We start from the raw sequence: 17210 nt of genomic DNA on the forward strand, positions 1-17210 counted from the left end.
TTGTAAGCACATGAACCTTGTGCCTTTGTCTGTGTCCTCGGGGTGGAAAAAGCTATAAATTAACATCATTACAGTAGCTAATTAGAAGCCCATGAGGCTTAGGCTATACAGCATGTTTCCCAGCCATATCAGATGTGAATAGGGTTATTAATCAAATTGCATGTAAACATGAACAAACAAGTATCATGTAATCTGTTCATAGTTGCTTATAATGTAATCTGAAAACATGACTTCTGAAACACAACATTGATGACACAACGTGATAGCGCCAAGCAAACATTAGCTGTGTGAACAGATTAGAACGGTGGTGTGGTGTGGCATTCAGGTTGTTGGTAATTGTACTTCACTTCAGTATGTAATTGTTAGGCCTTTTGTATTGTCTTATTATAATAAAATAGAAATGTTACACACAACTCTACTTCTCACTGCACCATATATGCGGTTACAGGTACTTTCTTTACTGATTTGAAGGTATATGAGACATGCTGCTGTACATCTATCCAACCTTAATGTAAAAGCAACAGAGCAAACTGGACCTCTGGCATGCAATAATGATAAAATATCTACCTGTGCAAAAGTACAACAACAATACTGAACATTATCTTTTTATACCCTAACTAACACATTTAATAACGGCATGCTTCAATATACATATTAAAGGGTATAACCATTATCAATTTCCCTTCTCGTTACGTTACATTTAAATACAAAGGAAACAGACACAGTGTGGTGTGGTGTTTGGGAGGACAACATACCATTCTACTTTACACTGGGCATGGAAAGGTCCTGCAGAGCACAGGTCAGAGGTGCCGACGACCAGAGCGATGGTGAAAATCAAGCCTGGGAGATGCATAGTTCTCGTAGTTTGACTTGATAGATTCTGGCCTGATCAAATACGCCACCAAAAGAAAGTATCTCAATTCAGGTCCGTTGAGAGAGAGACGGAAAGAAAGAAAGAAAGAGAGAGAGCGCACAGGAGGGGGGAAAAAGAAGCAGAGAAAAAATCACAGGATGATCATGTGCTTTTCCAAAAAGGAAATTGCCTAAATTAAATTTACCATGAGAGAAGAGATGCAAGGTTAGTGGCTTGAGACAGACAAAGTACAAGTAGAGGCTATTTGCCAAGCTGTCCTGTTTTGAACATAAAATAACCTAAAGTTCAAGCCATGGGTCTTCCACACTTTTCAGGCCAAGGACGCCTTAGCTGTGAGAGAGAGATGAAGCAGATAGGAACTCCCCACTACATATTTTATGAAATTGTGTTGCAGTTTAACTTAGAAACTTAGAAAACTTGTACTTTGTCTGCTTTTTCCCCCCCACACACCAAACCTCTTTGTTGAAAATAGCCGATCTGCCACACGCAACAACAGCATACCAAAGTCAAGTTTCAACATATGAAATAATCTTTTCATATTGACTTTTAACATAATCTGACATTTGCCCAGCCCCAGACAAGGCTGATACTTCAAGACTCCTATAGACAAAAGGTATCCTTCCTCCAAGTTGTACTGCTTGTCAAGGTGTAAATTGCAGACTTGGAAAGACAATAATCCAAGGCACTCCGTCTTTGGTGGAAAATTAAATAGTTTATTTGATGATGAGCAAGGCAAATAAATAACAGGACCAAGTTCAAGACTCCTGACAGGCTGTACTGTCCAAATAAAGGCAGAAAAGTACAAAACAAAAACAAGAACAACACCACATTTATTTTTTTAGTGGTGCAGCCACTCCATTGAACAGCAATGTGTGTCCCTCCCTATGGCTGTCTGTCTGTTTAGAGTACCAACAGGTGACAAAGTGGCGCTGTTGAACTCGGCTTCCCATGATGGGAAGCCAAGTTTTTAGTAGCCATTACGTGACGTGATTTCGGGTGTTACAGTACAGTACAGTACAGTACAGTACAGTACCACTCAGTTCAGACGGGTCTGATTTTGTTTTAATCATCAAAGCTTTCAAACCAACCAGGCCTATCTGGTTGGAATGGGTTTTACAATTTGGTAGTAATCCTTTCCTGTTTCCACCACAGGATGGGGCTATAGGTTAGGGTGTCATAATGGTGGAATAGCAGCACACAAAAAGGCTACGAAAGTGCACCTCACCACACACCATAATATTAGTATTACTGACATTGTTCATTGTAATAGTTCTATTCAAACTTGATTTAGGCCGCCTATAAAAAGTTACAATACAGAGTCCTATAAAGTATCAAGCTAATAATGAGCATATTTCTTACATGCATGAATGAATGAAAGAAAAATAAAGTTACATTTAATTAGATAGGCCTATAGCCTACATCGATGCCTGTTCAGCAAACGCCTCAGCGGATCTGGGACAATAGCCTGATTGATTGAACACTGAACCGTTTGCATTGACAAGCACACAAACAAGGGACTAAATTATTTTCGCTCCTATGCCACCAAAATGTGGAACGCCCTACCAACAGTGTTAAGACATGCGAATCCCTTGACTCCTTCAAAACTGCTCTCAAAGGTAGGCATGATGAAAATGGCAACCAGAATAACCCGTTCTGAGTGAAACTCCTCCCTATGAACTGGCCCTATATATAGCCTACAGTACGGATATATATGTTTATTTTCCCTGCGGGAACACCTGCGGCTCCTGAGGCGGAGTGAGAACACCGGCTGCAGGTTGCAGATCCAATCCATGATCCAATCTGGGTCTAGCGCGGATACAGAAATAAATGGTGCAGCCGTGTGTGAGTGCAAATTGCCTATGGATCATAGACTCTATGGATACAGTAGGCGGGCTCTAGTCTGTAGCCACCAGTTGCACCAGCACTGCTCAGTGCGCCTTGCCCTCTAGACAGGGCTTAAAGTTCTCAATCCTGGGGACTGATTTCAGTCCTGACTCCTGAGGATCTCATAGGGGTCATTTAATGAGATCAGTGCAGATTTGCAAAAACAAAAACAAAAAACTTTTTCAGTCTTGGGATTGTTTTTGGCTCTAAGCCCTGCCTCTAGAGCATGGGTTTTCAACAGGTGGTCCGTGGACCACTGGTGGTCCGTGAAGGTATTGCATGTGGTCCCTGATGACCATGCATTTAGTAATGTAGGAAAGGGAAGATTTGTATTTTAATTTATTGTATTGACCACAAGTTGAGAAACAATGCAGTAAATGACGTGGTGACATATGATGACGCTCGATCGATGTTGTAAGTTACTGGAAGTCGGACGTCAAGAACTTCCACAGAAAAGGGAGGTAGAATCTCAAGGGAAACTACCGGTTTGCCTGGTTGAGTCACCATTATAAGGAAATGTGCCCATAATTAATTGCATGCGTCTGCTCGCTCATAAGTAAGTTACAATGAACAGCAACATGATTTTAATATGGAAGGTAAATTTCCCCCCCACATCCCCCTCCCAACACAACAGTGGTCCCCAGGTTGATTCTCAGTCAGGGTGGTGGTCCCTGGTTCATAATCAGTTGAAAACCCCTGCTCTAGAGCACTGTGCTGGTGCCTTCCACATGGCTACTGACTAACATTGCCACTGGCCGTAGCGGGGTGACGCAAGGGCGGTTGTGGACAGGAGGGGCGGTTCTCGGCTCAGTCGGTTGTACTGTGAGTCTGTGACTGGCTGCTTCAGTCACTGAAGTCACTGAACCAAAAAAAACTCTTTCGACAGTCTGTCTGCACCAGCCGGCAGGCGGCAACAAGTGCCGTGCCGTGGGGGGTGGATGGAAATATGTTTTTATTGTATTTTCCAAGAACCGCTCCGACGTCACGACGAGTGACCCCATACCCCCTGTCCGTCCTGACTCCTGTCCTGTAGCGACATTGTCAAATTTGGCATACAAAGCTCCGCATGTGTTTCTCAACGGGTCTCAATGGGTTTGACGGAGAGATGAATGAAGACCTGTTGCGTGGCCGTGACGTGAGTGACACGATCAGTTTCAATTTGTCATGACCAAGCCTCCCTCTGCCACTGTTATTATTATAGCCGTGTAATATAATAATATTATGACTAATAATAACCTACGCGTTTAAAGTAACTGAATAGATGTGTGTCGCGGCGGGCCGGCCGCGGACACTCGCGGGTGTTCCGAGAGAGATGGCGTGATTTTGGCTAAACTTACTTTTTTACGTGGCAGGTTTCATCACTACTAAAAGAAGAGTCTACTCCGGACAGGACCGGACTTGATGGGCATGTCTGGTCAGCCGTTTTCAGATTTCATTTGTTTTGCGTTTAATTGATCTTTAGTGAAAGACCCAAAAAGGTTCAATCCAGTAGGCTATACTACCAGGTAAAATCAGCATTTACAAAAATATATATGGTTTACTGTTGTTTTTATCGTCATCATCGTTTTATAAGTTTGTTGTTTGTTTGTTGAAAAAGTAGTACAATTGTATATGCAGCTGCATATACAATTGTACTACTTTTTCAAAAGTAAATAAAGGCTAGTAGCAAAGCTCTTTGCTTAGGCCTACAAGTGATGTATAGTATTAATATCATAGAATGTGTTTGACAGTCATCTTTTCCCAGTGACACTTTCCCAGTCTACAAAATGTAAACATGAATATACAATATACAAAGAATATATTTTCCCAGTAGCCTTCATAAAATCTCACAGTCGTGTTACCATTGCCAATGGCAGAGTTAATCCTATGTGGATGGTCACTGTAATGTGTGGGAATTAAACCCCAAGTTATGTGAAGTCTCTCCTCCACTCTGCATTCCTGAGCGTCAAATTGGCTCCTAGACTACAAGCATGTGACCATGTATGCTCAAACTCAAAGCATAATAGTCTCAGCCCTTAATTAAAGGCTTTCATTATTGTTGTGTATGTGGCTTCAGTCATAGCATAGTCAGGCCTTCCTTTATGTTCTGTTTTAATTTCCTTTGACATTATACTGATGCGTATATGTGTCTGTTGCGACAGTGTGAACATGATGCCTGGTCTTTTCTTGCTGTGTAGTGATGAAGAACCAAGAGACCGATTCTGAGAAAGGACAACACAGTTCAAAATGCACACAACAAGAGTGGCAGGAAATGGATGACATGGACTTGGGGCCTATACCTCAACTTGACCCAAAGGTTCTGGAACGCACGCACGCACACACACACACACACACACACACACGCACGCACACACACACACACACACACACACACACACACACACACACACACACACACACACACACACACACACACACACACACACACACACACACACACACACACACACACACACACACACACACACACACAGTGACACCACACACACACACACACACACACACACACACACACACACACACACACACACACACACACACACACACACACACAGAGTCAGTCAGTTCTCTGGGTCAGATGGGGATCTGTCTAAATTGGGAGCCTGCTTTTCATTTGGCTGGAGCTGTAGTGTGCTACTGAAATAATGATCACAGGACTTGATTTTCAAGACAGGGAGGGAGACTCAAGACACATTTAAACTGTAGAAGACAACCTTTTGACTTTATTTCTCACAGGCTGTGAGCTAATTGGCTCATACCTCCTGAAAACTTTAGTGGGTCACGCCATTGCTATAATGGTCACAAGACACTTGTCAGTGTGCAGTTATGAGCTGTGAGACATTTAGCTTGTCTTACACAGTATAAACTTGGCTTCATTGTCCTCGCTGGCATGGATACCAATGCATGTATAGAATCCTTTTGCGTTGCCTCCTACTTGAACATAATCCAGTGAACATCATTTGTTGTGTTGACGGTGGTGTTCAGCAGGGAGTGGAAATGGGAGGGATAGCGTTTCCTTTGCTACTACTTGGCCTCACTCCCTGAACCCACCTCACCCCTGCCCACTTTGACAGGCTGGAATGGCTTAGGGTTGACGACAGAGTAGGCCTACAGCATCTTACAATGGGTCTGGTCCACAAGATTCGATACACCAGCAAGCTACCCATGTACCTGTCTAAATACTTCCTTAAGGTCAACGAAGTCCACACCCACAACACCAGAGGGAGTTCAACAAACCATGTGCAACCCAGATTCGGCACAAACAAGGGACTAAATTAATTTCGCTCCCAAAATGTGGAACGCCCTCCCAACGGTCATCAAGACATGCGAATCCCTTGACTCCTTCAAAACCTCTCTTAACGGGCACCTACGGATGGCTGCAATTCGAAACTGGCCCCCATAAAATCTGAAACCCCCACCCACCCAATTTTGTCTCCACCAGGCCGAAGGCATGGGGAGAGAGTATGTTTTATTGTCTCCACCAGGCCGAAGGCATGGGGAGAGAGTATGTTTTATTGTCTCCACCATGCCGAAGGCATGGGGAGAGAGTATGTTTTATTGTCTCCACCAGGCCGAAGGCATGGGGAGAGAGTATGTTTTATTGTCTCCACCAGGCCGAAGGCATGGGGAGAGAGTATGTTTTGCACTCCGTCCATCCGTATGTCCGTGTGTGTCTGTCCGTCCGTCTGTGGACAGCCAATCTCCGGCACCGTTTGATCGCAGCCATACTCTGCACACACACTCCCTGAATGCCACAGCTGAACCTCTGCCCCAAGGTTTTCACATTGGCCTCTTATAGCGCCACCACCAGGCCGCTTTGTGCAAAACAATTTTTTGGAGAGTACACCTACAGAATTTGTCCAAACATCACGCAAATTGGTACACAGACTCTCTAGAGCTATTCAACAAAACGCGTATTTCAGATTTTTCTGAAATCATCCTGATTGGCTATAAGATTGGCTACCAAAGTGCATGGTTTCAAACGAAATGCCGCAAAACATGAACACATCGTGTGATTTCATTGGGCATTTTTATTTTAAATATATTAACATATGCCAATATATGGCAAGTAATGCAGAATATAGCCTATGCTGCATATATTATGTCATATTCAGGTTCATATATGTGCATATATGTGGATAAAAAGGAAATATATGTCTCTATATAAGTAAGTAGCCTTGCCCATGGGGCCCATAGTTCTCCTGTTTCTGTAGCGTGAGGCAGCTTGATGTACAAGTACACCCCCTGGACATGACGCTAGTATGTCGCAGGGACTTACCCCCAATCCAACCCTTGATGCTGAGTGTCAAGCAGGGAGGCACTGGGTCCCATTTCTATAGTCTTTGGTATGACCCGGCCGGGGATTGAACCCCGACCTCCCAGTCTCAGGGCGGACACTCTAACCACAAGGCCACTGAGCTGGTATGTCTCTATATAGCTTATGCAATTTATATTTCCATGTGGGGGGGGGGGGGGGGGGGGTGCATCTGCTAGGTCAGGAGGTAACGGGGGTGCATGGTCAAAAAGGTTTGGGAACCGCTGAACTAAACAGTTGTTCCAAATTGGTTAATTAACCAGACTAATATCGCACGGACCGCGGGATATTAGTCTGGGGGGGGGGGGGTGCATCTGCTAGGTCAGGAGGTAACGGGGGTGCATGGTCAAAAAGGTTTGGGAACCGCTGAACTAAACAGTTGTTCCAAAGACCTATACACTTTTATTTTATTTAGTTTGGACTTACAAAAAGATTTACCTCATGGCAGGAAATTACCAGGAAATTTGAGAGAGAAAAATCACACCCGTGTGAAGTGAGTGGTGCAACTCCGTGTGGGGGTCCCCGGGCGGTCCTCGGAAGTTCCACACCCACAGAAACGAGGCCAGGGTGCCGGCTTGGTTTCCGGCGAGGCGCCCCACGTCCAAAACAGTCGAGAAATGACAGAGTTACCGTGTGGGGGTCCCCGGAACATCCAGACCCCCAGGAACGTGCCCTAAAAAAGCCAATAATATTGCCTTTGAGCCGAGGTTGAGATTCTTTGCCATATTGTAGCAAACAATCTCTGCCAGAGGTTTACACCATTTTCAATCCACTTATTCAGCCATTCCAGTTTTGCTGGAGTAAAGAACAATCAACTCCACTCTACTGTACATGGGAAAACTAACGCTTCCTGTATTGTCCTGTTCTCGACCAGGACCACGAGGACAAAGAATGTGCATTGCTGACCCAGACCAAGCCTGGACCCCTGCTGACCTCTCTGTATATGGAGAGCTTTGAGTTCCCTGCCAGCGTGGCTCTGGAGGAGATGCCCCTCTTCCCACAGTGGGCGCTGCCACTGAGGCTGACAGCCATTCTCATGGCAGGGACCTTCCTCTACACATTCCTTAGGGATGTGCTGCAGCCCTACGTCTCCCTGAACAAAAATTACTTCTATAAGGCAAGTGTTTTTTTGGCCAGTGATAAAACATAAATAAAAGATTTCCATCATGACATGTACAAGTGATTTGAGAAAGAATCCGGGCAGTTGGACACTCAAAAATGTAAAAGACGAGAACAGGCTTTATTAGTTAAACCTACACAGGTCATCAGAGCAGGAATGAATACAGGACAAACGCACTCTCATTAAGTAGTGTTGAAAGCACGCCTAGTAATTAAACACTTAACAAACTCATATAGCAATTAATAGAGCGTGATTACACAACAATAACACAATCAGAAACTAGAAGGCTGCACGTGAGATGATTTGAGGGCCCTATTTTCGTCAGTGCTAAACCCCTTATCCCTAAACTTCTTTGCCCTTTTTTTACTATTTTGAAAAACATATTCAAATTGTGCTTGTAGATTGGCTATTTGAACTATTCAAAATGTTTTTGAAAGTAATAAAAAAGGCAAAGAAGTTTAGGGATAAGGGGTTTAGCACTGACAAAAATAGGGCCCTTAACCCCTTTTGGTGTTCATCATGCTATGCTTTAGTAGCTATTGAAAATTCGCAGATCTACAAGCTCATAGAGCTTGTAGGTCTGCTATTTTCTTTAAATCGAAGAAAGACTGACATAGAAACATAGCTTTTTCAGAAAACTGTCAGGATGTAGAAGACATTTTTAGAATCTGATCTCAGGTCAGAATGGGTTAGAGTAATTCTTGTACTTTATGCTGCTTTTTGATCTTCCTAAGATGCCAGTGTTGGTGATGAACAAGACTCTACCGTGGACCTCGATCACCTTGCTGGGCCTGGTGTATCTGCCTGGCCTGCTGGCTGCCCTGCTGCAGCTACGCAGAGGTACAGAAGCGGACCACTAACAATGTCATATTTGTCAGAGCAATGTCAGAGCCAAGATCATTTTCTTAATCGCTTTCAAACCTGCCCTATTTTTGGGATTGTCATTATAGGTGTACATTTTTCAAAGATTTTCAAAAACAGCACACAGATCCACAAGCTGACAACGCATCACGTCGGCTATCATCACTATTCGCCGTACAATGAGGAGTATATAGGTCTTAAGCTCCTGCCCAACACTGAGTCGAGTCAGATCCCTCAGACAGCAATAATGCCGCCGCAGACACACAGCCATAAATCCCCTAACAGGCCCTAAACTTAGCACACTAATAGACAACGATGTTGTAATTCCTGTGAGCTGAAATTGTTTACAGAGTCTGTAGAATATAAGACTTTGAACTCAAAACAGTGAACTCTATAGACTGTGACATACCTTATATATTATATGTTACCTATTCTGACAACTTTTAGGACTATTTTCTATCTTTTTGTCCGGTGAAACCTGACTAGTGTTTACTCATGAAATGTAGACGACAAGATCGCCACCTAGTCGTTATTTGCTGCTTCTAGCCAATGGGACGACAAGCAACAGCAATGCTGCTTCTTCTAGCATACTACAGTTATTTGACACGTTTGCAATGTTCGCACATCAAACCAAACGCGGCTGAAACAGCGCAGCGCAGCCAATGCAAAGCCACAACAAAACACAGTCATTGAACCACGCACAGAACGTCGGAAAAGAACGCAAGCAACGGCCGCGATGCGCAAGGTTGTGACACTGACACACAAACATTACTAAAGTAATTATCAGACAAATATGGGGGGGGGGGGGACACACAACGGAGACAGTGCATGCAAACAACGGCCGAGAGGCACGAGGTTGTGACACACAAACATACACGTTACTAAAATAATAATCATACTAATATGGGGGTGGAGAGAACACAACGGAGACAGAGCTTCTTTCACCTGGCAAATATCAATCATTTCATGTTTATCTTCTTTTATCTTCCTAAAGTTCTTTTTTATTCAATGCCTGTTCCTATACAGCAGTTTTGTACATGCATACATAACAATGATGAAGCTAGTGCTAAAATTCTATGTTTTTCTAGAAATAGATTCAGCAGTGGAACTAATGGTGTTAGATAATTTGCAGTCAGTTAATCAAATTCTCTTGAAAACAAGGTTGCACAACATGTTGACTGTCGGGAAACAACATGGCTCAGAAGAACCAACCCCATCTCACAGAAATACGGCGAAATAGCACGGAATTGCAATTCCGCGTACATACACACACCGTCGCCGCGGCCTAGAAAACCCCACAATCCGTACATATACCAATATTACATGATTTTTTGACCACGACGGAGGCGTGGCTTTCACTAGTACGGAAGTGCTATTTCACTGTGGCTGGGTCTGGCTGGGTGAGTTCGGGATGATATGATATTGATATGATATTATTCTGTGCATATCGGGTTACAACTCGAACGGGGCTGAGTCGGCTCTACCGCAACGCTCGACACAGCAAGACGGCACGCTCCTCCGTCATGGGGAGGATTTCAGTGTCATATATACGGATTTTCGTTTAGGTTTTCTAGGCGTTTATGGGTAGCAAGAGCTAGCCTGGTTAATAAACCAGACTAATATCGCACGGACCGCGGGATATTAGTCTGGGGAGGCTCAGCTTGGATTTCATTTCCAGGGGGGCGGGTTGAAACATTTTCTCTTTGACGCAATTGGTCAGAGCTACTGTCAGTCAAAGGTCTCAAGCATTGAAAGTCACTGTACCAAAGCCCGCCCATATTGCATACCGTGTCCCGATTGGCCGCCCCATTTCTCTGGTGTAGGAAATGGGCGTACAATTGAGCCTTTCCAGACCGTAATCCGCCGGCAGGCAATTTATTTTTGCCAACGGCTGATTCGGTCTGGTTTATTAACCAGGCTAAGCAAGAGCAGCAACAGGTACTATTGGAACTGTGATTCTTCCTTTCAGAAACCTGAACAAAAGTTGACATTTTTTAATCCAAACAAAGCGTAAGCCTCCCGATCACATAGTACTACGCATCAAATGTGATAAATGATAAATCCTACAGTACATGTCCTGGACTTAAAGTAGCATGGTTAATATTGGTTATTCAAAACAATGATCAGTTTGGGACTAATCTTACTCAATCTCATCTTTCCAGGTACAAAGTATAGCCTCTTCCCAGAGTGGCTGGACAGGTGGCTGGGCATGAGGAAGCAACTGGGACTAATGTCATTTTATCTGGCCTGTCTCCATGCCATCTACAGCCTCTCCTATCCTATGAGGAGATCCTACCGGTACAAACTGCTCAACTGGGCATATCAACAGGTAGGACATTAGCATCTGACACATAGCATCATGTGATTGATTGATTGATTGATTGATTGATTGATAATGTAAACAGACATGTAAACAGCACGTGGTACAGAAAGACATTAAGGCTAAATAAAAAGGATAACACAAAAAGGTCCTGGGGACTTGTTTCCATTGTGGCCCTATGTATTCATTTCATCAACATAGCATAGATAATTAATAATACATGTCATGACAATACATATGATTTATACAAGTAAGTACAACTAGAGAATGTACAATAATGGTAATAATAATATATGCCTAGAGTACATTGACAGTAAAGAAATTCTGGGCCAAATGACTTACGGTAATCTTTTTCACAATGTCTGTGTTGTACTGCAGTTTGTGTTGGCTAAAGGAGGCATTCTGCAGCGTATTTTAAGTGTGATTATTGACTTTGGCAAAATTCTTAGTCAGTGTGTCACAATCACCCATTCATTCACCAGTATACTCCCCTCTCTTTTTTATTAACCAGTAATATTTATGTACATATATTTATGTATTTTTAACAGCACTAAACACCCACTAAAAACCTCCTTGTGTTGTGCGGATTTCTTAATAATTTCACCAAAAACGTTGATAACAATCAGTTATTTAAAATAAGATGATGAAATGACTTACGATAGGCCAATATGTTGTGTTTTAACTTAAACAATTGTAAACCTGAAGTCTTTCTGGAGTAAGTGACGTGACTTACTCCAGACTTAGGCAATTTCTTTTGTCACATTGTCTTTGACTTTTACCACAGGTGGCCAGTGTCATGAAGAGCTGATTTATTGTACATCTTATTCAAAGAGTATGACATATGCAATTTTCACAGACAGAGAATACGACTCTTTGTTTTATGAAGAGCTGATTTAGGCAAAAATATAATTTTCCTCAAAAAATTACACAGCTCATTAGAGTAGACGATCATACAATCCAATACAACATAAAACATGAAAATAAAGAAGAGGATCCAAGGCACTCTGTTCCAGTGAGGTGAAAAAAGCCTTTATTGTAAGTAAAGATCATTACACAAAAAGGGAGGACCAACGCATTTCGGCAATCAGCCTTCGTCAGGGTCCCATAGTTATTATTATTATTATTATTATAGTTATGACATGCAGCAGGATGTCATTATATAGCGACCATCATGATTGAAAACACTTGACAGCAATCAGTGTCACCGTCAGTCTAATACATGTCAGCACAATAAATGTCAGAACATCAATGTCCCCACATTCTACATCATAACAGTTAACTAAGTCCATATGGTTTCAAATACAAACAAGGGTATAAAAACGACTGGGAGTTTTGTAAGAAAATAAATAAAAAATAAAAAGACAGAATCCCCCCCCAAAAAAAACACCAGAAAACTAACAGTGTGTGAGGAGGAGGAAACCTCTTTAGAGAAATGGGGAAAAAAACTATTTCGTCATTGAGACCTGGGAAGTTAGTGGCTTTCAGGATGACGATCCAGATCTGGATCCTATTCTTTATTTTCATGATTTAACCTCGCCATCGAGCACCTGTATTCAGTTCAACAAACAAAGGACCACGGCAGCGCTCCCTTCCTCTATTCAACAACATAAAACATTTTGATATTAACAGGCACGCACACACACACACACACACACACACCTTTCTTTGTTACGGCATTGTAGCATTACAACAATTTTAATATACATAACAGTTTTTTTTTTTTTTTTTAAGATTTTTTTTTTGCGGCCTACGCCTTTTATTGATTTTTTTTGAAGGGACAGACAGTAGGCTGACAGGAAACGGGAGAGAGATGGGGGGATGACATGCAGTAAAGGCCGTGTCGGGTCCGGGAGTCGAACCCGCGGCACACTGCGACTGGATTACCAGTCCGGTGCCCAGACCGTTACGCTACGGCCTGGGCCATACATAACAGTTTAATAATAATTATGGTACCCTTCAGGTCCAGCAGAACAGGGAGGACGCTTGGGTGTCTGACGACGTCTGGCGTATGGAAATCTACATTTCTCTCGGCATCATGGCTCTGGGCTTGTTGGCCTTGCTAGCCATCTCCTCCCTGCCGTCTGTCTCCAACACACTCAACTGGAGAGAGTTCACCTATGTCCAGGTATTGTCAGTGACACAACGGGTCTGCAACGCATTGTGAGAGTGTAGAACTGCTATTTCGGGACAGCATTATTATTCCGACAGCACGTTGGTCATGAGTGGCAGTGAGTGGTTCTCAACTTGTTTAGGCACGCAGCGACCCCCCCAAAATAATCATTTTTGAACGGGGGACCTCCCATCCTGACAAGCACTTGGAATTGTAGGAGTTGAGACCTTAAATGTTGACTCTGTGCCACAGATAAATATTGTGAAAATATCAGATCTACATGCCCACAACGCCTCACAAATGCTGTGAGCTTGTAGATCTGCTATCTGCACAAATATTTGTCTCTTTCTTATATTACATGGCAATTTGGCCAATGTTTCACCCGTTTTTACATTTGTCTTTCTTTTCTTTTTTTAAGCATTAAAAGGGTATTACAAGGTTAAATTAAACGGACCCACAGGTTGAGAACCGCTGTTCTACAGCATGTGTCCTGGCTGGGCCTTTCTACTGTCTTGCTGTTTTTCTGCACATGTCCATGTCCGTTTTTGCCTCTTAAGACGCTCGGATGCTGTGTGTCATCTCTCTCTCTGTTCCTGTCCATCTCTCAGCGGTCTCTGGGCTACGCTGCGTTGCTGCTGTGCGCGGCCCACGCTCTGGTCTTCGGCTGGAGGAAATGGGTGGACGTGAAGCAGTACGTGTGGTACACACCCCCGTCGTTCATCCTGGCCTCTCTCCTCCCACTGAGCGTTCTGTCCGTCAAAGCTGTGCTGCTGCTGCCCTGCTGGAGCAGGAGGTTGGAGCTGATTCGCCGCGGCTGGGAGGCCCCTACTCCTCCTGTCGCGGTGCGCCCACCACCTGCAAGACCCGAGACAGTCCGACTGAGATGACAGCAAGAGTGCAGCTGTACAGTAACAGTCTAGGTTATTTCTTTATTTTTTTCTTATTCTTATTCTTTCTTGCAGATTTTTTTTTGTGAAAGACATGATGGCTATCCTACAAAGTAGATGTTCTCATCAGCTTGGAAAGGAAGACAAGCAATCAATGTTAATATGTCTGTTTTGTTACAAGTTACTCTACTATCTTTTTATTTTCTTCCTTTTCCAACAGATGCTGTTGAGCAAAATTTTACAAATTAGGTATTTTATCACTCTTATCTAGAGCAACTTACAAAGTGCTAAAGATTTATTTTTCTTCATCATACTGGAGTCCAAAATCTTTGCTGGACCTCTATAGAGACAAAAACAATGCTTGACAGGATTTTCTTTTTTAACATTTAGAGTAGCCAGACAATTTCTTTTTACCCCTTTTCTCCCCAATTTAGTTATGGCAATTCATTCCTTCCCACACATTTCTATGTTGTCACTGCTTTTGTATCCTACTGACTGACCTGCCAGTGAGGAGCCCCCACCGGGAGAAAGTAGTGCCTTCGTCCTACTCCTCCCGCCCAACACTCACAGGCGACCGGCGGTAGTAACTCGAGTGACCGGTGGTCCTACTCCGACCGGCGTTCCGAATCCAGCGACGTGCGGTCGGACTTAGCGACCGGCTGAAGTAACTCGAGCTGCCGGTGGTCCAACTCCGACGTGCGGTCCGAATCCAGCGACGTGCGGTCGGACTTAGCGACCAGCGGACCGGAGCGACGGACGGGACCTAGCGACGGACGTAGTCAGCCGTTATTTCCATTTAGCTCTTGCTGGACCATTGACGGGTGCCACTCCCGCCCATAGGAGTACGTGCTGTGACCAATATCACCCTCTCTGCCCGGCTTCCGTCCCCCAAACCCGGGGCCAATTGTGTTCATGCAGACGCACGACAAAGCCGGTTTGCAACACGGTGGATTCAAAGTTAATTTCAAACCAACAACCTCCATGGTGGTAGGCAGGAACCACTGCGCCACCATTTAACATTATTCAAAGTAGACTCTAATTTGTCTCATTTGAAAGCTTGTCCACTTTGCAATATCCCAGCTTGAATCTTAGGGAGTCATGAGGGGATCTTATACCGAACCTATGTCTGTTACCTGTAAGGAGAGATGCTTTTAAAAAGCTCAAGATGATGAGTGTCTACGAGATATTCAGTGAGTGTATGTTACAGCATTACCTGATTCCTAGGGTTCTGTCTTCTCAGTTTACTGGTAATTTGGAGTGAGAGAGGTGCCTCCATGCAAAGATCAATGAGATATTTGCCCTCACGGGATGAGTTGAAACATTAACAAAAGGAGATAGTGCGTGCATGCATGCACATTCAAAGTCGAGGTACTTACAAAAGGCATATCAACAGTGAAAAACAATAAAGGTCTACATTGGTTCTCAGCTCCACTTGATTTGCTGCGAAACGTTTTGTAGATCTTCATCAGGAATAGCTGATTACAGTATACATGGATGGAGTAGCAATAAAAAAAGACTTGGTAACCAGTGTGCAGACTTAATTGTGCTTCCACATGTGTTCAGTCTTCAGATTCATGACACTAACAAACCTTTGATTCACACACTGTATATATAACGATAAGCATTTTTGTATATGGATATATATAGCTTTTACAGCATTTTTTATATTGTGTCCAAAACCTTTCCTTTTTTATTGTTATTTTAAAACCCAAAGTAGCACAAAAGTGGTGAAAATAGCAGATCTACAAGCTTAAAACGGGCGTTGTGAGCAATTTCACTACTTTTGCGCGACACTCTTGTATGATGAAGCAGGGCATTCAGAGAAATACAAAGTTTCTGCCTGACAGCAGATACTGTATGTTATTCACTGTTACATTACAATCATAGGCTGTAGATTACAATGTTGCTCTCGTAATATTCTTATTGTGACAGTGTGTTTTAGGGAGAGAAAAGAATGACTGTACTGCTGCCATCTACTGATTGAACAAACAATCTGATTATTTGTGCTTGTACAATCATAGTTTAAATGTGACCATTTTCCCATGTGGCTGTTGAATACAAAACAACCTTTTGTCTGAGGGAGAAATGCATGTGTCAAATTATTTCGTTTGCTTGTCTCCTCAGTTTTCGCTTATTCTAAAGGAAATCCCAGATTGTGTTGGAACTGGAAGGACACACAGGTGTGTGTGTGTGTGTGTGTGTGTGTGTGTGTGTGTGTGTGTGTGTGAGACACAACTTGGCCTGTTGTAGCGCCACCATGAGGCTGATTTGAAAACTGTCAAGTGGCATTTCTTCCTCAGCCTATAGTGGGAATAGGCATGCACGGCTTGGGAAGCCGTGGTGCACGGCTTGGGATACACACTGCCATGTCTTCCTTCTCAGAATGCATTTCTTCCATGTGGATTCCAAGGGATTCAATTTCCCAAAAGTTGCGTAACTGATCTGACAGTGCCTGTTCCTCTCCGACGCTGATGTGCATCACTTCAATGTCCACAACTTCAGTTGATATTTAGCGTGGTGACTTCTCCTAGCACCAGCCATCCAAATACACTTTCCAGTGCAACTAGTCCTTCATTCAGTCTCTCCATTTTTTCTGTGACCATTTTCCAATATTGGTCTCCGCCAATTAGGACTCCTAATTCCACTGCATCCATCCCTATGATGGGTACATCTGCTATGGGCATTCCTTTTGCTGAAGTCCCTCCTTAACTTTCCGTTTGGCGCTTTAATCATATAGAAGAGCTCAACTTGGGTGTTTCCATTAAATGGACATCAATGCTTTGATTGTTCTTAATATTTCTCCTGTCATTAAAGGTGTTAAATAGTACCCTGCAAAGGG

The 17210-nt window shown here is 43.3% G+C and overlaps 1 protein-coding gene across 1 annotated transcript; it reads left to right on the forward strand.

Moving 5' to 3' along the window:
- Positions 1 to 3712: 3712 nt before the first annotated feature.
- LOC310868314 (STEAP1 protein-like) lies at positions 3713 to 14371 on the forward strand (the record flags this gene model as incomplete). The annotated part of the gene is made up of 7 exons (XM_083778689.1): positions 3713 to 3893; positions 4936 to 5054; positions 7948 to 8190; positions 8928 to 9033; positions 11217 to 11383; positions 13335 to 13499; positions 14093 to 14371. Exons 2-7 carry the CDS (start codon positions 4938 to 4940, stop codon positions 14369 to 14371), a joined length of 1077 nt encoding a protein of 358 aa, XP_083634815.1. The 5' UTR covers positions 3713 to 3893; positions 4936 to 4937.
- Positions 14372 to 17210: the final 2839 nt, after the last annotated feature.

The sequence above is a fragment of the Protomyctophum parallelum genome (assembly GCF_964188405.1).
Source record: "Protomyctophum parallelum genome assembly, chromosome: 12".
NCBI classification, from domain to species: Eukaryota; Metazoa; Chordata; class Actinopteri; order Myctophiformes; family Myctophidae; genus Protomyctophum; species Protomyctophum parallelum.